The sequence below is a fragment of the Perognathus longimembris genome, chromosome 3 (genome assembly GCF_023159225.1).
Source record: "Perognathus longimembris pacificus isolate PPM17 chromosome 3, ASM2315922v1, whole genome shotgun sequence".
Classification (NCBI taxonomy): domain Eukaryota; kingdom Metazoa; phylum Chordata; class Mammalia; order Rodentia; family Heteromyidae; genus Perognathus; species Perognathus longimembris.
Window position 1 is genome coordinate 72,024,096 of NC_063163.1, and position 14,576 is coordinate 72,038,671.

Sequence of the window (14,576 nt, forward strand, 5' to 3'; positions counted from 1 at the left end):
GAGGATGAAAGTTCAAAGCCAGCCAGGGAAAGGAAAGCTCATGAGACTCTCCTCTCCAATTAACTGCCAAAAAAGCCAGAAGTGTGGAGCTGTGGCTTAAGTGGTAGAAGCACCAGCCTTGAGCTAAACAGCTGAGAGACAACAGCAGGCAGAGTTCGAACCCCAGAACTGGCACACAGACCCCCTTCCCCACACACACACAATAAAAACAAGACACAGGGTGCTTTGTGCCTTCTTTACTGCCCTTGGCGACCTGGCTCCAACAGGCTTTGTCACCCAGGATCCGGCGGGGCAGTGCATCAGTTGGTGGACGGCCTGGAAAGGGAGGGGGGAGGAGCGAGGAGTAAGGAAGAGATGTGGGGTCAAACCTCTAAGTCCTGGCACCGCCCCACCCCCCACTCCAGGAACCCCAGATAGGCAATGTGGTGATAAATGGCACGGGTGAGGCCAGGCCATGCATGCAGATGGGGCCCGTACCAGGCAAGGGTGATCAGGGTCCCCTGTGGCCCCTGGAGGGACTTTAGCAAAGGACAAGAGGCAGGTTTGGTGGCTATCAAAAGCTGGGGGGTGCTTACACTAGCAGGAGATTGACAGAAGGTGTGTGGTGGGAAGGGGTGGGGCCACTCAATGGGCATGGCATGTGTGGCCAGGGACGGAGCACCAGAGGAGGGCATCCATAGGCTGAGCCACTGTGCGAGGACGGGCCATCAGCAAAAGGGGCGGGGCAGTCTTACTTGGCCCACTCCACGTTGAGGATGAGGTGGTCGTAGCCGAAGCCAGACACCCCCGCGATGGCACGGGCCGCGTCCTCCCTGCGGTGGAAGCTGATGAAGGCGAAGCCCTGGAGGGGCGGTAAGGTGGGGTGAGGGGCGGGCAGGCAGGGAAGGGGTGGGAGTGTGGGATGAGGGGGGGATGGGGGTGTGAGGGGCGGGATGGCGGGGGGGTGAGGGGCAGGAAGGCAGGCACAGGCCCAGTGCCCGGGTCCCCGCCCACCTTGGACTGGCCGGTGGTCTTGTCCTTGGCCAGGTAGATGCGGGAGATGGAGCCAAAGGGCCGGAAGAGCTCCTGCAGGTCAGTTTCCCGGGTGTCCTCCGACAGGTTGGTGACGCGGATGGTGGCGTTGTCATCAGCTGGGGATGGGCGGGGACAGGGTGAGAGGACGGCGGGGAGGCGGGAACTGGGCTGTGGGGGGGTGGGGAGGGTCTCACCTCGGCGGTTGGGCTGCATCGACTCCCCACGGCGGCTAGCCCCGTCCCGCAGGCTGGGCGGCACATACTTCCCGGTCTTGCTCTGGGCTGCCTGCACTGGCTCCAGCTCTGACAACCAAACACCACACAGCACCCGCTCAGTCCTGCCCTGGCCAGCGCACCCCCAAACCTCAATGACCCCAAGGACAAAGAAAGGAACTACTGCCCTGCGCTGGCACAGCAAGAGCCACAGGACAGAGGTGGGCTGCTGTTCCTGCGGTCACCCAGGGCCTCCAGGGCCTGGCAACCCCTGGGACACAGAGCACAAGACCCCCAAGAAATGCAAAGCCTGGAGCATGGCAGGTGACAAACGTGACTGACACACAAGCTATGGGACAGAGGTGGCATGCACACACCTGCACATAAGGAGGCCTCGGGGCCCCAGGCCGGGCACTCCCCTCTCAAATCCCAATGGCCAGTCACCAGAATAATGGCGGCAGTAGGCACAACTGTCCCCAGGAGCCCAGGCCGGTGTGCTGCCCTGTCTCAGCATGCATGCGCAGCCCCACCAAGGGGGCCAGCAGAGCCAAGCAGTAACCAGCAACCCCAGGGGAGAGGACAGCCATGGGCACCCAACCCCAGACTCCGGGTGTCCCCTCGATTCGCACCTCCAGGAAGCTTCTCCTTTTCCCCAGTGGACAGGCCCAGCTGCTCGGCCAGCTCCTTCTGCATGGGCCCCAGGGTGTCCTTGTAGGGGCAGCGGGTGGTCCAGTGGTCGCCCTTGCAGATGCGGCAGGACACGATCTTCTGGCCCTTGAGCTTGTTCATTGGGTCCTCCTCCTCCTGGCAGTTCAAGTCCTGGCAGGACGCAGGCCATGTGTGGAGCGGGGGCTCAAGGAACCTGCTGCCCCTCTCCACCACCCTCTGGTACCCATCCCCAAGCCCCCATACCTCTTTGCTGGTGATGAATGTCATGGAGACGTCATCGCTGACTGTGGTGGTGGCCACATTGGGCCCTGGAGGGTCAAACTCCGAATTTCCAAACTTCTTCCAGTTCTGGGTTCAGGGACAGGCAAGAGACAGGGCAAGGAGGTCAACCGCCCCACCCCCCCCCCAGAAGTTACTCTAGGTTTATAACTTCTATGCCTCCCCCCATGGGTCTGGACAGCTGAGGGGTGCAGGGGCACCTCTCACCCAGATAAGAGTTTCAGGAAAGAAGCTGGATGCTGGTGGCTCACACCTGTAATCCTAACCGCTCGACAGACTGAGATCTGAGGATCATGGTTCAAAGACAGCTTGGGCAGGAAAATCAATGAGACTATTTCCAATGAACCACAAAATACCAGAAGTAGTGCCATGGCTCAAATTGGTAGAGCTTTAGCCTTGAGCATAAAAGCTCTGGGACAGTGCCCAGACCCTGAGTTCAAGCCCCACGACTGACCAAAAAGTAAATTAAAAGTGCATGGTGAGCCTCTATCTCAAACCCTGCCCCCAATTCTATTGGGCCAGTCCTGGATGAGCCCCACAAACAGGCAAGAGGGTCTCACCTTCCTTCTTGCAACAGCTTTGGACGCCTTCCGGGTTTCAATTCTAAAGGTGCGGACAATCTGTGGATGGGAGGACGACAGGCCAGGCTTCCTGGGACCAGCAGACCTTCCCGGTCTACCCCCAAACCCCGACATGCTGCCCCTGCCTCACCTTGAACTTCTTGCCATCCTCATCTATCTTGTACTCTGTCACTGTCTTTATGTCTCCATTGATGACCTCCTTGGGAGGTGGCAGTGGTGCTGAAAAAGAGCAGGGAAACTGAGTGTGTGTGTGGGGGGGGGGGGAGCCTGAAAGCCAGGGGGTGGGGTGGGAGTGAAGAGGCAGTAGCTCACCTCCAGGTACCAGCTCAGGCTCAGGGCTGGTGTCGCCGGTGGCCAAAGGGATTCCTTTGAGAAGCTCGCTGGTGACACACTTATCTGCCAGGGGAAGCCACAGGAAGAAAGGGAGTCAGCTGGAGGGAATGGAGGGGCCCTGGGTTGGGAGCGTTGACACCCCCACCAGGAGCTAAGGAAAGAGGGACACAGCGATCGAGGTGACCTGGCGCACTGGCAAGGTTGGGGGAACCCCATGCATGAAGGAGGGGGAGAAGCCACAAAGCCATCTTGGGGTGTCAGGAACCTGAGAAGTGGGAGGCGAAGGGGGGGGGAAGAACCTGGACGCTGACAAAGCAACAGGCTGGCCCCAGGATGGCATGGAGTAAAGGGAAGGGGACCCTTCAGATCATCGGACCCAAACAGACAGACGGACACGGAAGGGCGGACGGACCGACTCACCATCCTCTCCCTCCTCTTCCACCTGGTCGGCCCAGCTGGGCTTCGAACTGCGGGGATAAGTTTACGGAAGAGGAAAGGAAGGCCTGGGGTCAGCGAGGCCCGGCCTCCGCGAACCCGGGACCGATCACACACCCCCAAACACACAGATCGCCCCTCCAGGGTTTCCCCGCGGGCTCCCCGACTCACTCAAAGTCGCCGGTCGGCATCTTGCTGGATCCACCACGCAGCCCCAGCACGGGCCAAGAGAGCGGAAGTGGGCGGAGAACGAGACTTCCGGTGACTCAGCCACCGCTGCCTAGAGCGGCCCTACCGTGGGGCCCCAGCGCGCCCCGTTGTCACAGGAGGTGGAACTGCAGCCCGTAGCGCAGCTGGGAGCTTGGCTTCCCAGCTTTTGGAGTCCAGGAGACTCTCAGAATTCATTATTTATTTTTGTGTTTATTTGTTGAACTCGGTATCTGACACTTTTCGGCCATTGACTGGCAGTTTACCACCTGTGCCACACCTCCAACACATCAGAAATTATTTTATTAAACTTTTTTTAAACTACCCTGAGACAAAGTCGTGCTATATGTAGACAATGCTGGCCAGAAATTCATGATCTTCTTGTCTCAGCCTGGCCAGCATTAGGATTATAGGCACCCACCACCGTGTCTGGATTCCTATTTTTTTTCATTTTTTTTCTATTTTTTAAAAAAAGATTAATAGAAGCTAGGCGCTGGTGACTCAAACCTGTAATCCTGAGATCTGAGGACCAAGGTTCAAAGAGAGCCTGGGCAGGAAAGTCTGTGAGACACTTAACTCCAATTCACCAGCAAAAAGCCAGAAATGGCACTGTGCCTGAAGTGGTAGAGCACCAACCTTGAGCAAAATCTCAGGAAAAGAACCCAGGCTCTGGGTTCAAGCTCCAGGACTGGCACACACACACACACACACACACACACACACACACACACACAGACACACACATGCACATGCACACACACACACATGCACATGCGCACACACACACACATCTTTCATAATTGGCTCACTGTTCTAAAACAACATGTTTCATTGTCAGTTTTTTTTGTTGTTGTTTCTTTGCCAGTCCAGGGCTTGAACTCAGGGCCTGAGCTTGTTTTGCTTAAGGCTATCACTCGCGCACTTAAGCCACAGCACCACTTCCAGCTTTTTCTGGATAAGTCTAACAGATTTTTCTGCCCCAGCTGACTTCGAACTGTGATCCTCTGATCTCAGCCTCCTGAATAGCTATTACAAGCATGACCCACCAGCGCCCAGCTCAGTTCTCTTTGAGACAGCATTTTATATAGTCCAGTCTGGCAGCTGGCATGAGCCTAATTTTACCTATTGAGGTCACTTGACATAACATCAGGACCTACCCCCAAAGTTCCAGCCTAATAAACTACAAAAAAAAAAAATTAGAGAATTGTTGCAGACCCATTTGACATGTGGTCATTCAGATCAGGCACCCCACTTTCAGCTTGTTTTTTGTCTTCCTTTTGTTGGTCATGGGGCTTGAACTCTCTGGGCCTGGGCGCTGTCCCTGAGTGCTTCAGTTCAAGGCTGGTGCTCTACCACTTGATCCACAGCGCCACTTCCGATTTTCTGGTAGTTCATTGGAGATAAGAGTCTCATGGCATTTCCTGCCCAGGCTAGTTTTGGAACTGTGATCTTCAGATCTCAGCCTCCTGAGTAGCTAGGATGACAGGTGTGAGCGATCAGCCCCAGGCTCAGACTAAAGAATGTATAGAGTGTATTCTAGCATGCCTGAAATGTCAGTACTCAGAAGGGAGAGGTAGGAAAACTTCTAATCAAGGTCAACCTAGGCTATATAGCAAGACCATAAACATAGCTCCTCACCCCTCCACACCCACACAGATGTGCCCCCTCTCCCCCCGATGCCCAAGCAGAGAGCTGATGGCAACCACAAGAACTAGATATCTGCCCATGCATTGAGACTAAGAACATTCAAGTGTGCAATGTCAAAACCCACCACCAAACACTGGGTATTTATGGAGAAAAGCATGTAACAAGCACCCCAAGTTAAGATGACCCTCGGAAAACCTGGGCCCAGCAGTCTGTGATACTTTTGTCTCTAGCCACCAAAAAGCCTGAAGCAGAGCTGTGGTGAAAATCCTCAGGAACAGGACCCAGACCCTGTGTTTAAGCCCCAGGACCAGCAAAAAGGCAAATATACAGTACATCAAACATTCACAAGCAAGCTGGGTGGCTAGTGGCTCATGCCTGTCATCCTAGCTACTCAGGAGGTTGAGATCTGAGGATTGTGGTTCAAAGCCAACCTGAGCAGGAAAGTCGAGACTCTTATCTCCTCCAATGAACCACCAGAAACCCAGAAGTGGTGCTGTGGCTCAAAAGGTAGAATGCTAGCCTTGAGCAAAGGGGCTCAGGGATAGCACCTGGGCACTGAGATTCAAGTCCTGCAATTGGAACAAAAAAAAAAAAAGCCAGACCAAGTGGGTAAAAGGAGGCAGTGTGGTATTCAGGAATCAGCAGCGGAGTCTTCGGCCTCCTCTCCTCAGCCAAGGGATCCCGTCTCCTGAATCCTCGGGCCATTTGTGCTCTGCATGTGTCTGCTGTAATCGCTCCTTCCAAAGACATCCCCCATGCAGGATTAGGGTCCACCTCAATGACCTTGTTTAAATCCAACAGTTTGTGTGTGTGTGTGTGTGCTGATCGTGGGGCTTTAACTTAGGGCCTGAGTGCCCCTGGCCTTGAGTTTGTGCTCAAAGCTGATGTTCTACCACTTGAGCCACAGCTCCAGCTCCACTTCAGCTTTTTGATGGTTCACTGGAGACCAGAGTCTCAAACAAGTTCCTGTCCAAGCTGGTTGGGAACCTTGATCCTCAAATCTCAGCCTCTAGACTAGCTAGGGTCACAGGTGTGAGCCACTAGCACCATGTGATATTGAGCAATTCAAAAGTGAAAATGAGGGTTGGGAATGTGGCTTTAGTGGTGGGTAGAGTGCTTGCCTAGCCAGCATGAAGCCCTGGGTTCCATTCCTCAGCACCACACACACAGAAAAAGCCAGAAGTGGCGCTGTTGGTCAAGTGGTAGAGGGCCAGCCAAGCCAGAGTACAAGGTTCTGAGTTTAAGTCAGCAAAACAGAAAAAAAGCAAAACCCTGTGGGGGCACGAGATAGCTCAGGTAAGCAAATCCAGACATCCAAAGTAGGGGGGCAGTGATGAAGCTGGGGGATGTGACAGGGAGTTGGTGTTTACTGGGGACATCCTATCTGTGGGGATGATGAAACAGTTCTAGGAATATTGGGTATCATTTGCACAACCACGGGACTATTTTGATTCATTTGAGCAGGGGCTGGCCTCCTCCTGGTGCTGGGATTCATGAGCCCATCGCAGGGCTGTTAGAGCGCCCACTAGTGGTCACCCACAGCAGCACGCCGCCACCCATTTTAGTGGCCTTGTCCTTTCCCACAAACTACATTAGTTAGGGTTTTTCTACTAGAACCCAGTATGCTCACGCTGGGCTGATGGAGCCACAGGCCCAAATAAGCCTTTCATTTTGTGCTAGTCCTGGGGCTTGAACTCAGGGCCTGGGCGCTGTCCCTCAGCCTGTCAAGGTTAGTGTGCTTACCACTTTGGGTCACATTACCACTTGACTTTCGGCTGAGATAAGGGTCTCTAGACTTTCTCCTGCCCTGGCGAGCTTTGAACTGTTATCCTGAGATCTCAGTCTCCCAAGGACCTAGGGATTACATGTGTGAGCCACTGACACCCAATTTCATCTAACAGTCTTAAACAAGAGGTTTTGCTTGGGACCAAGAGCGGGCAGAGCAGCTCAGCAGTGACTTCCTGTCCCACCATCCTCCGATGGTCCCTGTGGTCACGAAATAGATGCCCTATCACCAGGCATCAGTCTATTCCAGACCGAATTAAAGGATAGAAAGGCTTTCCAGGAAGCCCCATTTCTAAGCTCCATTTACATCTCATTGGCCAGAATGGAGTCCCAGGAGTTATCACCCAACCTGGTGCCCCAAACAAGGTTGGCTCAGTTGGCTGGGTTCAGCTGCGAGTGCGAGTCAAGCAGTCCAGTAGTTGCGTTGCTTTATAGATTTATTTGAAGAAATACAACATACAAAAACTACATAAAGTCTTGATTTCCACCTGGAAAGTGGTTAATTTGATATAATGCCATCATAAAAAACTTTTTTTTTTTTAAATTGAGACAGTGATCGCTGCGTTGCTAAGTCGTGGAGAAGCAAAAGAAAATGTCACAGGAAGAGCTCAATTCAGCCAAGGCCGCCCACGCCACCGTATGAAACGCATTTTTAACTGACACAAACATGTCAAAAATACAACACCAACACCGGCGTGTGGGGGCTCCTGGTGACAGGACAGGGTCAGCGACGACGGGCGGGCTAGCCCTTGGTGGCCTTCTCATCCTCTTTCACTTCCACTGGAGGCAAGAAGAGGTCACTCAGGACAGCGTCCACCGAGCCACACACACACCACGCACGCGACCAGGCCCTTGACACTAACCAGGCAGTAAAGGAGTCTGCAGGACCTTAAGTGGCCGCAGGACTGTGAAGTCGAAAAGTTTCCTTAAGGGGTTGGGAATGTGGCTTAGTAGTAGAGCGCTTGCCTAGCATGCACGAAGCCCTGGGTTCGATTCCTCAGCAACACATATACAGAAAAAGCCAGAAGTGGCACTGTGACTCAAGTGGCAGAGTGCTAGCCTTGAGGACAAAGAAGCCAGGGACAGCGCTCAGGCCCTGAGTTTAAGCCCCAGGAAAGTTTCCATAAGCACTCAAGGCAGGCAACCTGCCAGTCAGTTCAGCAGGACCCAGAGAAACTGATCCCAGGCCCACAGAGTGGCCAGGCTGCGCCCCACGGGTCCTGGGCCCCATCCTCGGCCACCAGTGGGCATACAGCCCGCGTACCTGATGCGCTCTCCTGGGCCTTGGCCAGCATGCACTGCTTGATCTCCAGGCCGATGGCTTTGGCCAGGGGCGGCGGCACGGCGTTACCCACCTGGGGGAGCAGAGGCAGGGCCGTGAGGACGAGGCCCTGCCCCGCCACCACCCATCCGTGACCTCGGCCCCACTGAGGGCCACGCCCATCTGCGGCCACGCCCATCTGCGGCCACACCCCAGGGGAGGTGGGAGGCGGCGAGGCACCGGGGGACGTGGGCCCGGAACTGTTTTCATTCAGGGCTGGCGCTCTACCACTCGAGCCACACTCCACTTGGCGCTTTTTGCTTGGTTCGGGAGAGAGAAGAATCTCCCAGGTTTTTTTCTTCTGTTGGGGCTTTGTTTTGAACCTCTGTCCTCAGTCTCAGCCCTGCCGAGCAGCTGGGGTCACAGGCGAGCCCTTCCCTGTGCCTTGAGCCCGCTCCAGGGTCTGGGCCTTGCCAGGCCTTGCCAGCCCATGGCGGGGACACTGGGCCTTAATGGAGGGGGCGGGGCAGAGGCGGGATATCGAGGGGGCAGGGGTGTGGAGGGGGCGGGGCATGGGGGAGAGGGTGGGGTGTGGAGGGGGAAGGGCATGGAGGGGGCGGGGCATGGGGGAGGTGGTGGCCCTCCCCAACCCCCGCCCGCACTGACCTGCCGGTGCCGGTCCAGGATGTTGCCGAACAGCCGGTAGGTGTCGGGGAAGCCCTGGGAGCGGGCGCACTCCCGCACGCTCACCACGCGGTGCTGCTCCGGGTGCAGCACGCGGCCCTGGAACACCGGGCAGGCGGGGGTGAGCCATCGAGGCCTCGGGGCCGGGGCGCAGTGCCCGGGTACCCCCGGCCACCCAGGGACCCACCTGCTTGCCCATGGGCTCGGGGTTGGTGACGGTGGTGCTGAAGAAGCCATCCCACTCCAGGCGCCCGTACAGGCCGGCCCAGTGGTTGTGGCGGTTCCCGGTGTGCGGCAGGCACCAAGGGATGAGTGTGTTGAACTGCCGGGCCAGGGGGTCGCAGGCGGTGCCGGCTGTGAGAGGGGGCGCTGAGCGGCCGCAGCCCCACGGGGAGACGGGAGCGGGGACCCCCACCGCCCTCACCCTGCACGCTCAGGAGCACACAGCCCGCGGGCCCCCCCAGCCCGGGAGCGGGGCCCCCATCGCCCTCACCCTTCACGCAGGAGCACACGCCCCGCAGGGCGCCCGAGCGGCTGCGGCCGTGCTTGCGGTCGTGGTAGTTGTAGTACAGCTTATTGGTCACCGTGTTGTCCGACAGCCGCACCTCGATGTTGGGCAGGTCCCGCCAGTCGGAGCCGGGTGCCAGCGGGATGTGGCGCATGCGTGCGGCCACCAGCGGGCTCATGTCCTGCAGGGGCACAGGGCCCCCCAGCCCAGGTGATGGGGAGCCCAGGAGCTAGCATCCCATGAGGGCCACGGGGCAGGGGCAGGGCCAGGGAAGGCAGAGGGGGCATCCCGACACCCCCTGGGGCCCGGCAGGGACAGTGGCACCCCGCAACGCCTTGGGAGATGGCATGGGGGCTGGAAGGGCCAGGAAGGGCTGGGGAGGCCTAGGCCGGGAGAGGGGCTGCGGGCCCCGTGCTACCTTGCAGATGTGGTCTCTGAGGATGGGCTGGTAGTGGGAGCCCCGGAGCTGCCGCTGGAACCATGACTGCGGCTCCCCGTTGTAGGAGATCTCGGAGGCCGAGGCGCCATTCTGGATCTCGGGGAGGTCGGACATGGTGTCCCGCACGGTGATGGTCCGGAAGGGGCCTGAGCTCAACCTGTGTGGTGGCGGAGCCCGGCATGAGCGCTGCAGACAGGCAGCCGGGCTGGTCCCCGCCCCAGTGGTGGGGGCTGAAGGGTCCTACCGTGTGATGTTGCTGACAAACTTCTTGTCGTCCACCACGACGCTCAGCTGGCAGGCCCGAGGCGCGAACACATGCAGGGGCTCAGGGAACAGGGGCAGCTGCTCCCCCGGGGCGGCGGCCAGGATGATGGCACGCCTGCGTGTCTGGGCCACACCATACTGCCCAGCCTGCTCGGGGAGGGCCACACCCCACTGTCAGTGCTGTCAACACCCCAAATCGCTCAATAGCCTGAGGCTGGGGGGCTCCTGCATTGAGGATGGGGGAGCCGGGGGCCACATGTTGGGGCACAACACCATACCCCCCACAGGACCTGTGTGCACAGCAAGCACTCGCCAAACAAGGCCCCCACACCTACAGCTGCTCGCTTCCCTGCCAGACCCGGACACCCCCACTTTGGGGTCTAGTCTGAGTGGTGGGCAGCCTTGTGCACTGGCCTGCCTGGTCCCCTCTCTGGTCAGGAACCAGTAGGGGGCTGCATGGCATAACACACACCTGCAGCACCCCGAAAGTGCACTGGTAGCCCATGCGGACCAGGCAGCGCAGTGTGAGCTTCAGCACCATGGACCGTTTGAAGGACACGAAGTTGCGCACGTTCTCCAGGAGGAAGAAGCGGGGACGGTAGTAGTCACAGTAGCTGCGGGGGAAGAGACGGGAGATGAGGGACCTCAATGCAGGAGGGGCCCCCCAGCCCCATGCATTGGGAGGAAAGTGGAGCAGCACCCCTGGACCTGTGGCTACCTGAGGAAGGAGACTACCAGGGAGTTCTTGAACTTAGAGTAGGTGCGGGAGTTGAAGCGGTTCATGCCGCTGAAGCCCTGGCAGGGCGGCCCGCCGCACAGCATCTCCACGTCGCCCTTCTGGGGCAGCCGCTGGCCCAGAGAGTTGGCCACCTCGCCGGCCATGACCAGCTTGAGCAGCACGTTGCAGTCCTCAGTGAACACGGTGGATGCGGGGTTGTTGAGGCGGAATGCCTGCGCCGCGGGCTCCCACATCTCGATGGCCCACAGCGTCTCCGAGATGCCTGCAGGTGGGGAGCGAGAGGGCATGGGGATCAGGAGGGGTCCTGGCCACCCCCAAGTGAAAACCACCTCTTGAAGGACCCCCGCTGGCCCCTACCGGCCTGGTGGAATCCCTCGGATAAGCCTCCGCAGCCCGAAAACACATCAAGCGTGCGCAGTTTGGGCAGCTTGGCCATGGCCTCCTGCTCACTGGGCTCCGGGGCTGGTGACTTGGCTTTGCTTCTCCCTGGACAGGGCAGAGAGCAACAATGCAGAGCTCACTGGATGCCGGGAAGTGGGACTTGCAGCCCCATGCCCAGCTAGCCCAGGGCGGGAGGCAGGCTGGTTTAAAACAAGAGAGCCCTGAAGAACTCACACAAGGCTCCCGGGGTGCACCTCTGCACCCCAATACTCAACAAGGCGGGAAAATGTCTTACCTTTGCCTTTGCCTTTCCCTTTATTCCCAGGGCTGCGGGCATGGTTTGGGGGGTCTTCGAAGCTTTTGCTCTTGGCATTGTAGGCCTAAAAGAGAGCCTCTGTTGGGCTACGCGGGAGAGCAGCCCTGTGTTCCCGCCCCCCACACTAGGCAACACGTTCATTTGGGCTGGGCACCAGTGGCTCACACCTGTAACCCAGCTGCGCAGAGTGGAAGAGTGGCAGTTCGAAGCCAGCATAGGCAGAAAAAGTCTTGCGAGACTCTTATCTCCCATGAACCACTCCTCGGAAGTGGCACTGTGGCTCAAAGAGGTACAGCGCTAGCCTTGAGCAAAAGAGCTCAGAGCCAGCGCCCAGGCTCTGAGTTCAGGCCCCATGACCGATAAAAAAGTTAGCCAACTTGTCTCTGGAGTCATCGCTAATTAGCCACCAATGTAATGCATTTTTAACCACACTGCGAATAAAGCCAAACTGAATCCCACTCCCCACGTTCATGGTTGCCAACAACCTGTTTCTCTTTGAGTGTGTTAGTCCTGGGACTTGAACTCAAGACCTGGGCCTGTCCCTTAGAGGACCAGCCATGAGCGAAAAAAGCTATCACTTGAACCACAGCTCCACTTGCAGCTTTTTGAAGATGAGTCAGAGTCTCATGGACTTTTGTTTTTATCCTCCAGTCTCAGCCTCTGGGGCAGCTGGGATTATAAGGATGTGCTACTGGTGCCTGCGCTAGCTGTTTTCTTGGAAAGCCAGACTACCCGGGCCCAAGTTGGATGCAATTTGGGGACTGGGCCGGCTGGCTGTGCTGGCCACACCTCAAGGAAGTAGAAGCGGTCTGGCCCGCGGGCCGAGTAGTCCTGCACACACTCGGGCAGGTCCTCCCCGTACTCCACGGAGCAGCGGCCCTGCGCTGCCTGGAAGTCCACCACCGCCTCCTCGTCGCTCCAGTACAACAGGTTGATGTCTGCATGGTAGCTGGCCGGCGTGGATTTGTGTGTGTTCTCCGGCCTGTGGGCGGAAGACACTTGGTGAGGGAAATCTCTCTGGGGGTTCCCAAGAATTACAGCCCACAGTACCCCCTTTGCCCCAAGGACGGGCATTGGAAGTGTTTCCAAGTCTGGGGGTACACTGGGAGGTTGGCATGTATTTAAGATCTTGAGGGGCTGGGCTTCAAGTGCTATGTGACTTGGCTATGCAATGGGAGCCATTGAGTTTAAAGTGCAGGCCGGGGGGCTGGGGATATGGCCTAGTGGCAAGAGTGCTTGCCTCGTATACATGAGGCCCTGGGTTCAAGTCCCCAGCACCACATATACAGAAAATGGCCAGAAGTGGCGCTGTGGCTCAAGTGGCAGAGCGCTAGCCTTGAGCAAAAAGGAAGCCAGGGACAGTGCTCAGGCCCTGAGTCCAAGGCCCAGGACTGGCAAAAATAAATAAATAAATAAATAAAAATTTAATGGGAACCAAAGTTATATTTAAAAAAAAATAAAGTGCAGGCCGGGTATGGTGGCTCACACCTGGAATCCCAGCTACTCAGTGAGATCTGAGGACTGTGGGTCAAAGCCAACCATAGCTGGAAATTCTGTGAGGATCTTACCTCCAAGGCACCACCAGAAAAGAGGCGCTATGGCTCAAAGTGGTAAAGCAGGGGCTGGGAATATGGCCTAGTGGCAAGAGAGCTCGACTTGTATACATGAAACCCTGGGTTCAAATCTCCAGCACCACATATCTAGAAAACGGCCAGAAGTGGCGCTGTGGCTCAAGTGGCAGAGTGCTAGCCTTGAGCAAAAAGAATCCAGGGACAGTGCTCAGGCCCTGAGTCCAAGGCCCAGGACTGGCCAAAAAAAAAAAAAAAAGTGGTAAAGCAGTAACCTTGAGCAAAAAGGGCTCAAGGGACAGCGCCCAGGCCCTGAGTTCAAGCCTCATAACTAACAAAAAAAAGATATATTTGCAAGAACTCTGCAGATTTGTTTTTGGTCGCACCGGGTTCTTGAACTCTGGGCCTTGTGCTTGCTAGGCACTTGCTCTGCCACTTGAACCCCGTCTCTGGCCCTTACATAGGGTCTGACATTTGTGCACAAGCTAACATGAACCCAGAGCTGGGATGACAGGCGTGCCTCACCCCACCTTGCCTCCTAGTGCACGTGATGGAGTCTAAGAACACATGGGTTGGGCTAAGAATGTGGCTCAGCAGTAGAGTGCTTGCCTAGCATGCACAAAGCCCTGGGTTTGATTCCCAGCACTACATACACAGAAAAAGCCGGAAGCGGCACTGGGGCTCAAGTGGTAGAGTGCTAGCCTTGAGCAAAAAGAAGCCAGGGACAGTGCTCAGGCCCTGAGTTCAACCCCCAGCACTGGCAAAAAAAAAAAAAAAAAAAAGAATCACATTTGTCAGTGGGGGTGACGGGAAGAATGGAGTCATCCTGTGCCCATTTCTGCTTCTAAACCACCAAGACTAGAAAACCAGCCTTGGTAGAACGTTCTGGAAGAGGCCACCCACCTACCTGTAGAACTTGTTCACGCGGATCTTGATGTCCGCCTCATTGGGTTTGCCATTGCTCTTCTTGGCGCAGAAGATCTCCTTAATACGGCCAATGCGGTAGGGCTCGGGCGCATCCAGGTTGCTGCCTTTAATGTAGTCCGAGTACTTCCGGTAGTGCTCAGGGTACAGGAGCTCATCCACCGGCTCCTTCTTTGGCCGCTTCACGGGGCTGGACAGCTTGATGCTGTGGAGAAGCAGCAGCCAGCCACAGGTAAGCCTGAGGCTGTGCTGTGTGTGTGCGCGCGCGCACGTGCGTGCCACTCCTGGGATTTGAACTCAGGGACCGAGTACTGTCCCTGGGATTTTTCA

At 56.9% G+C, this 14,576-nt stretch overlaps 2 protein-coding genes across 8 annotated transcripts in view; both read right to left on the reverse strand.

The window, feature by feature from the left end:
* Positions 1–221: 221 nt before the first annotated feature.
* On the reverse strand, positions 222–3,760 carry Eif3g (eukaryotic translation initiation factor 3 subunit G). Its single transcript, XM_048342292.1, has 11 exons — positions 3,695–3,760; positions 3,509–3,555; positions 3,068–3,151; positions 2,886–2,974; positions 2,735–2,794; positions 2,139–2,243; positions 1,856–2,045; positions 1,209–1,316; positions 994–1,130; positions 735–841; positions 222–315 (listed from the first exon to the last, which is right to left on the reverse strand). Exons 1-11 carry the CDS (start codon positions 3,712–3,714, stop codon positions 300–302), a joined length of 963 nt encoding a protein of 320 aa, XP_048198249.1. The 5' UTR covers positions 3,715–3,760; the 3' UTR covers positions 222–299.
* Positions 3,761–7,581: 3,821 nt separating this feature from the next.
* Dnmt1 (DNA methyltransferase 1) overlaps positions 7,582–14,576 on the reverse strand; it is a 39,378-nt gene continuing 32,383 nt past the window's right edge. For all 7 annotated transcript variants that reach the window (XM_048342199.1, XM_048342196.1, XM_048342198.1 and 4 more), the window contains 13 exons: positions 14,230–14,451; positions 12,544–12,736; positions 11,734–11,818; positions 11,415–11,543; positions 11,037–11,319; positions 10,791–10,932; positions 10,299–10,465; positions 10,034–10,211; positions 9,601–9,796; positions 9,295–9,461; positions 9,090–9,206; positions 8,427–8,517; positions 7,582–7,942 (listed from right to left, as the gene is read on the reverse strand). In XM_048342199.1, the coding sequence (XP_048198156.1) occupies positions 7,905–7,942; positions 8,427–8,517; positions 9,090–9,206; positions 9,295–9,461; positions 9,601–9,796; positions 10,034–10,211; positions 10,299–10,465; positions 10,791–10,932; positions 11,037–11,319; positions 11,415–11,543; positions 11,734–11,818; positions 12,544–12,736; positions 14,230–14,451 (2,008 nt within the window). In that variant the 3' untranslated portion in view covers positions 7,582–7,904. The remainder of the gene's footprint in view (positions 7,943–8,426; positions 8,518–9,089; positions 9,207–9,294; positions 9,462–9,600; positions 9,797–10,033; positions 10,212–10,298; positions 10,466–10,790; positions 10,933–11,036; positions 11,320–11,414; positions 11,544–11,733; positions 11,819–12,543; positions 12,737–14,229; positions 14,452–14,576) is intronic.

Bases quoted from the DNA above. Each gene is read 5' to 3' on its own strand.
- Eif3g (XM_048342292.1), bottom strand. From the start codon at position 3,714: ATGCCGACCGGCGACTTTGA. The intron at 3,556-3,694 runs GTGAGTCGGGGA...TTATCCCCGCAG, and splicing joins ATGCCGACCGGCGACTTTGA to TTCGAAGCCCAGCTGGGCCG. The intron at 1,317-1,855 runs GTGCGAATCGAG...TTTGGTTGTCAG, and splicing joins AAAGGAGAAGCTTCCTGGAG to AGCTGGAGCCAGTGCAGGCA.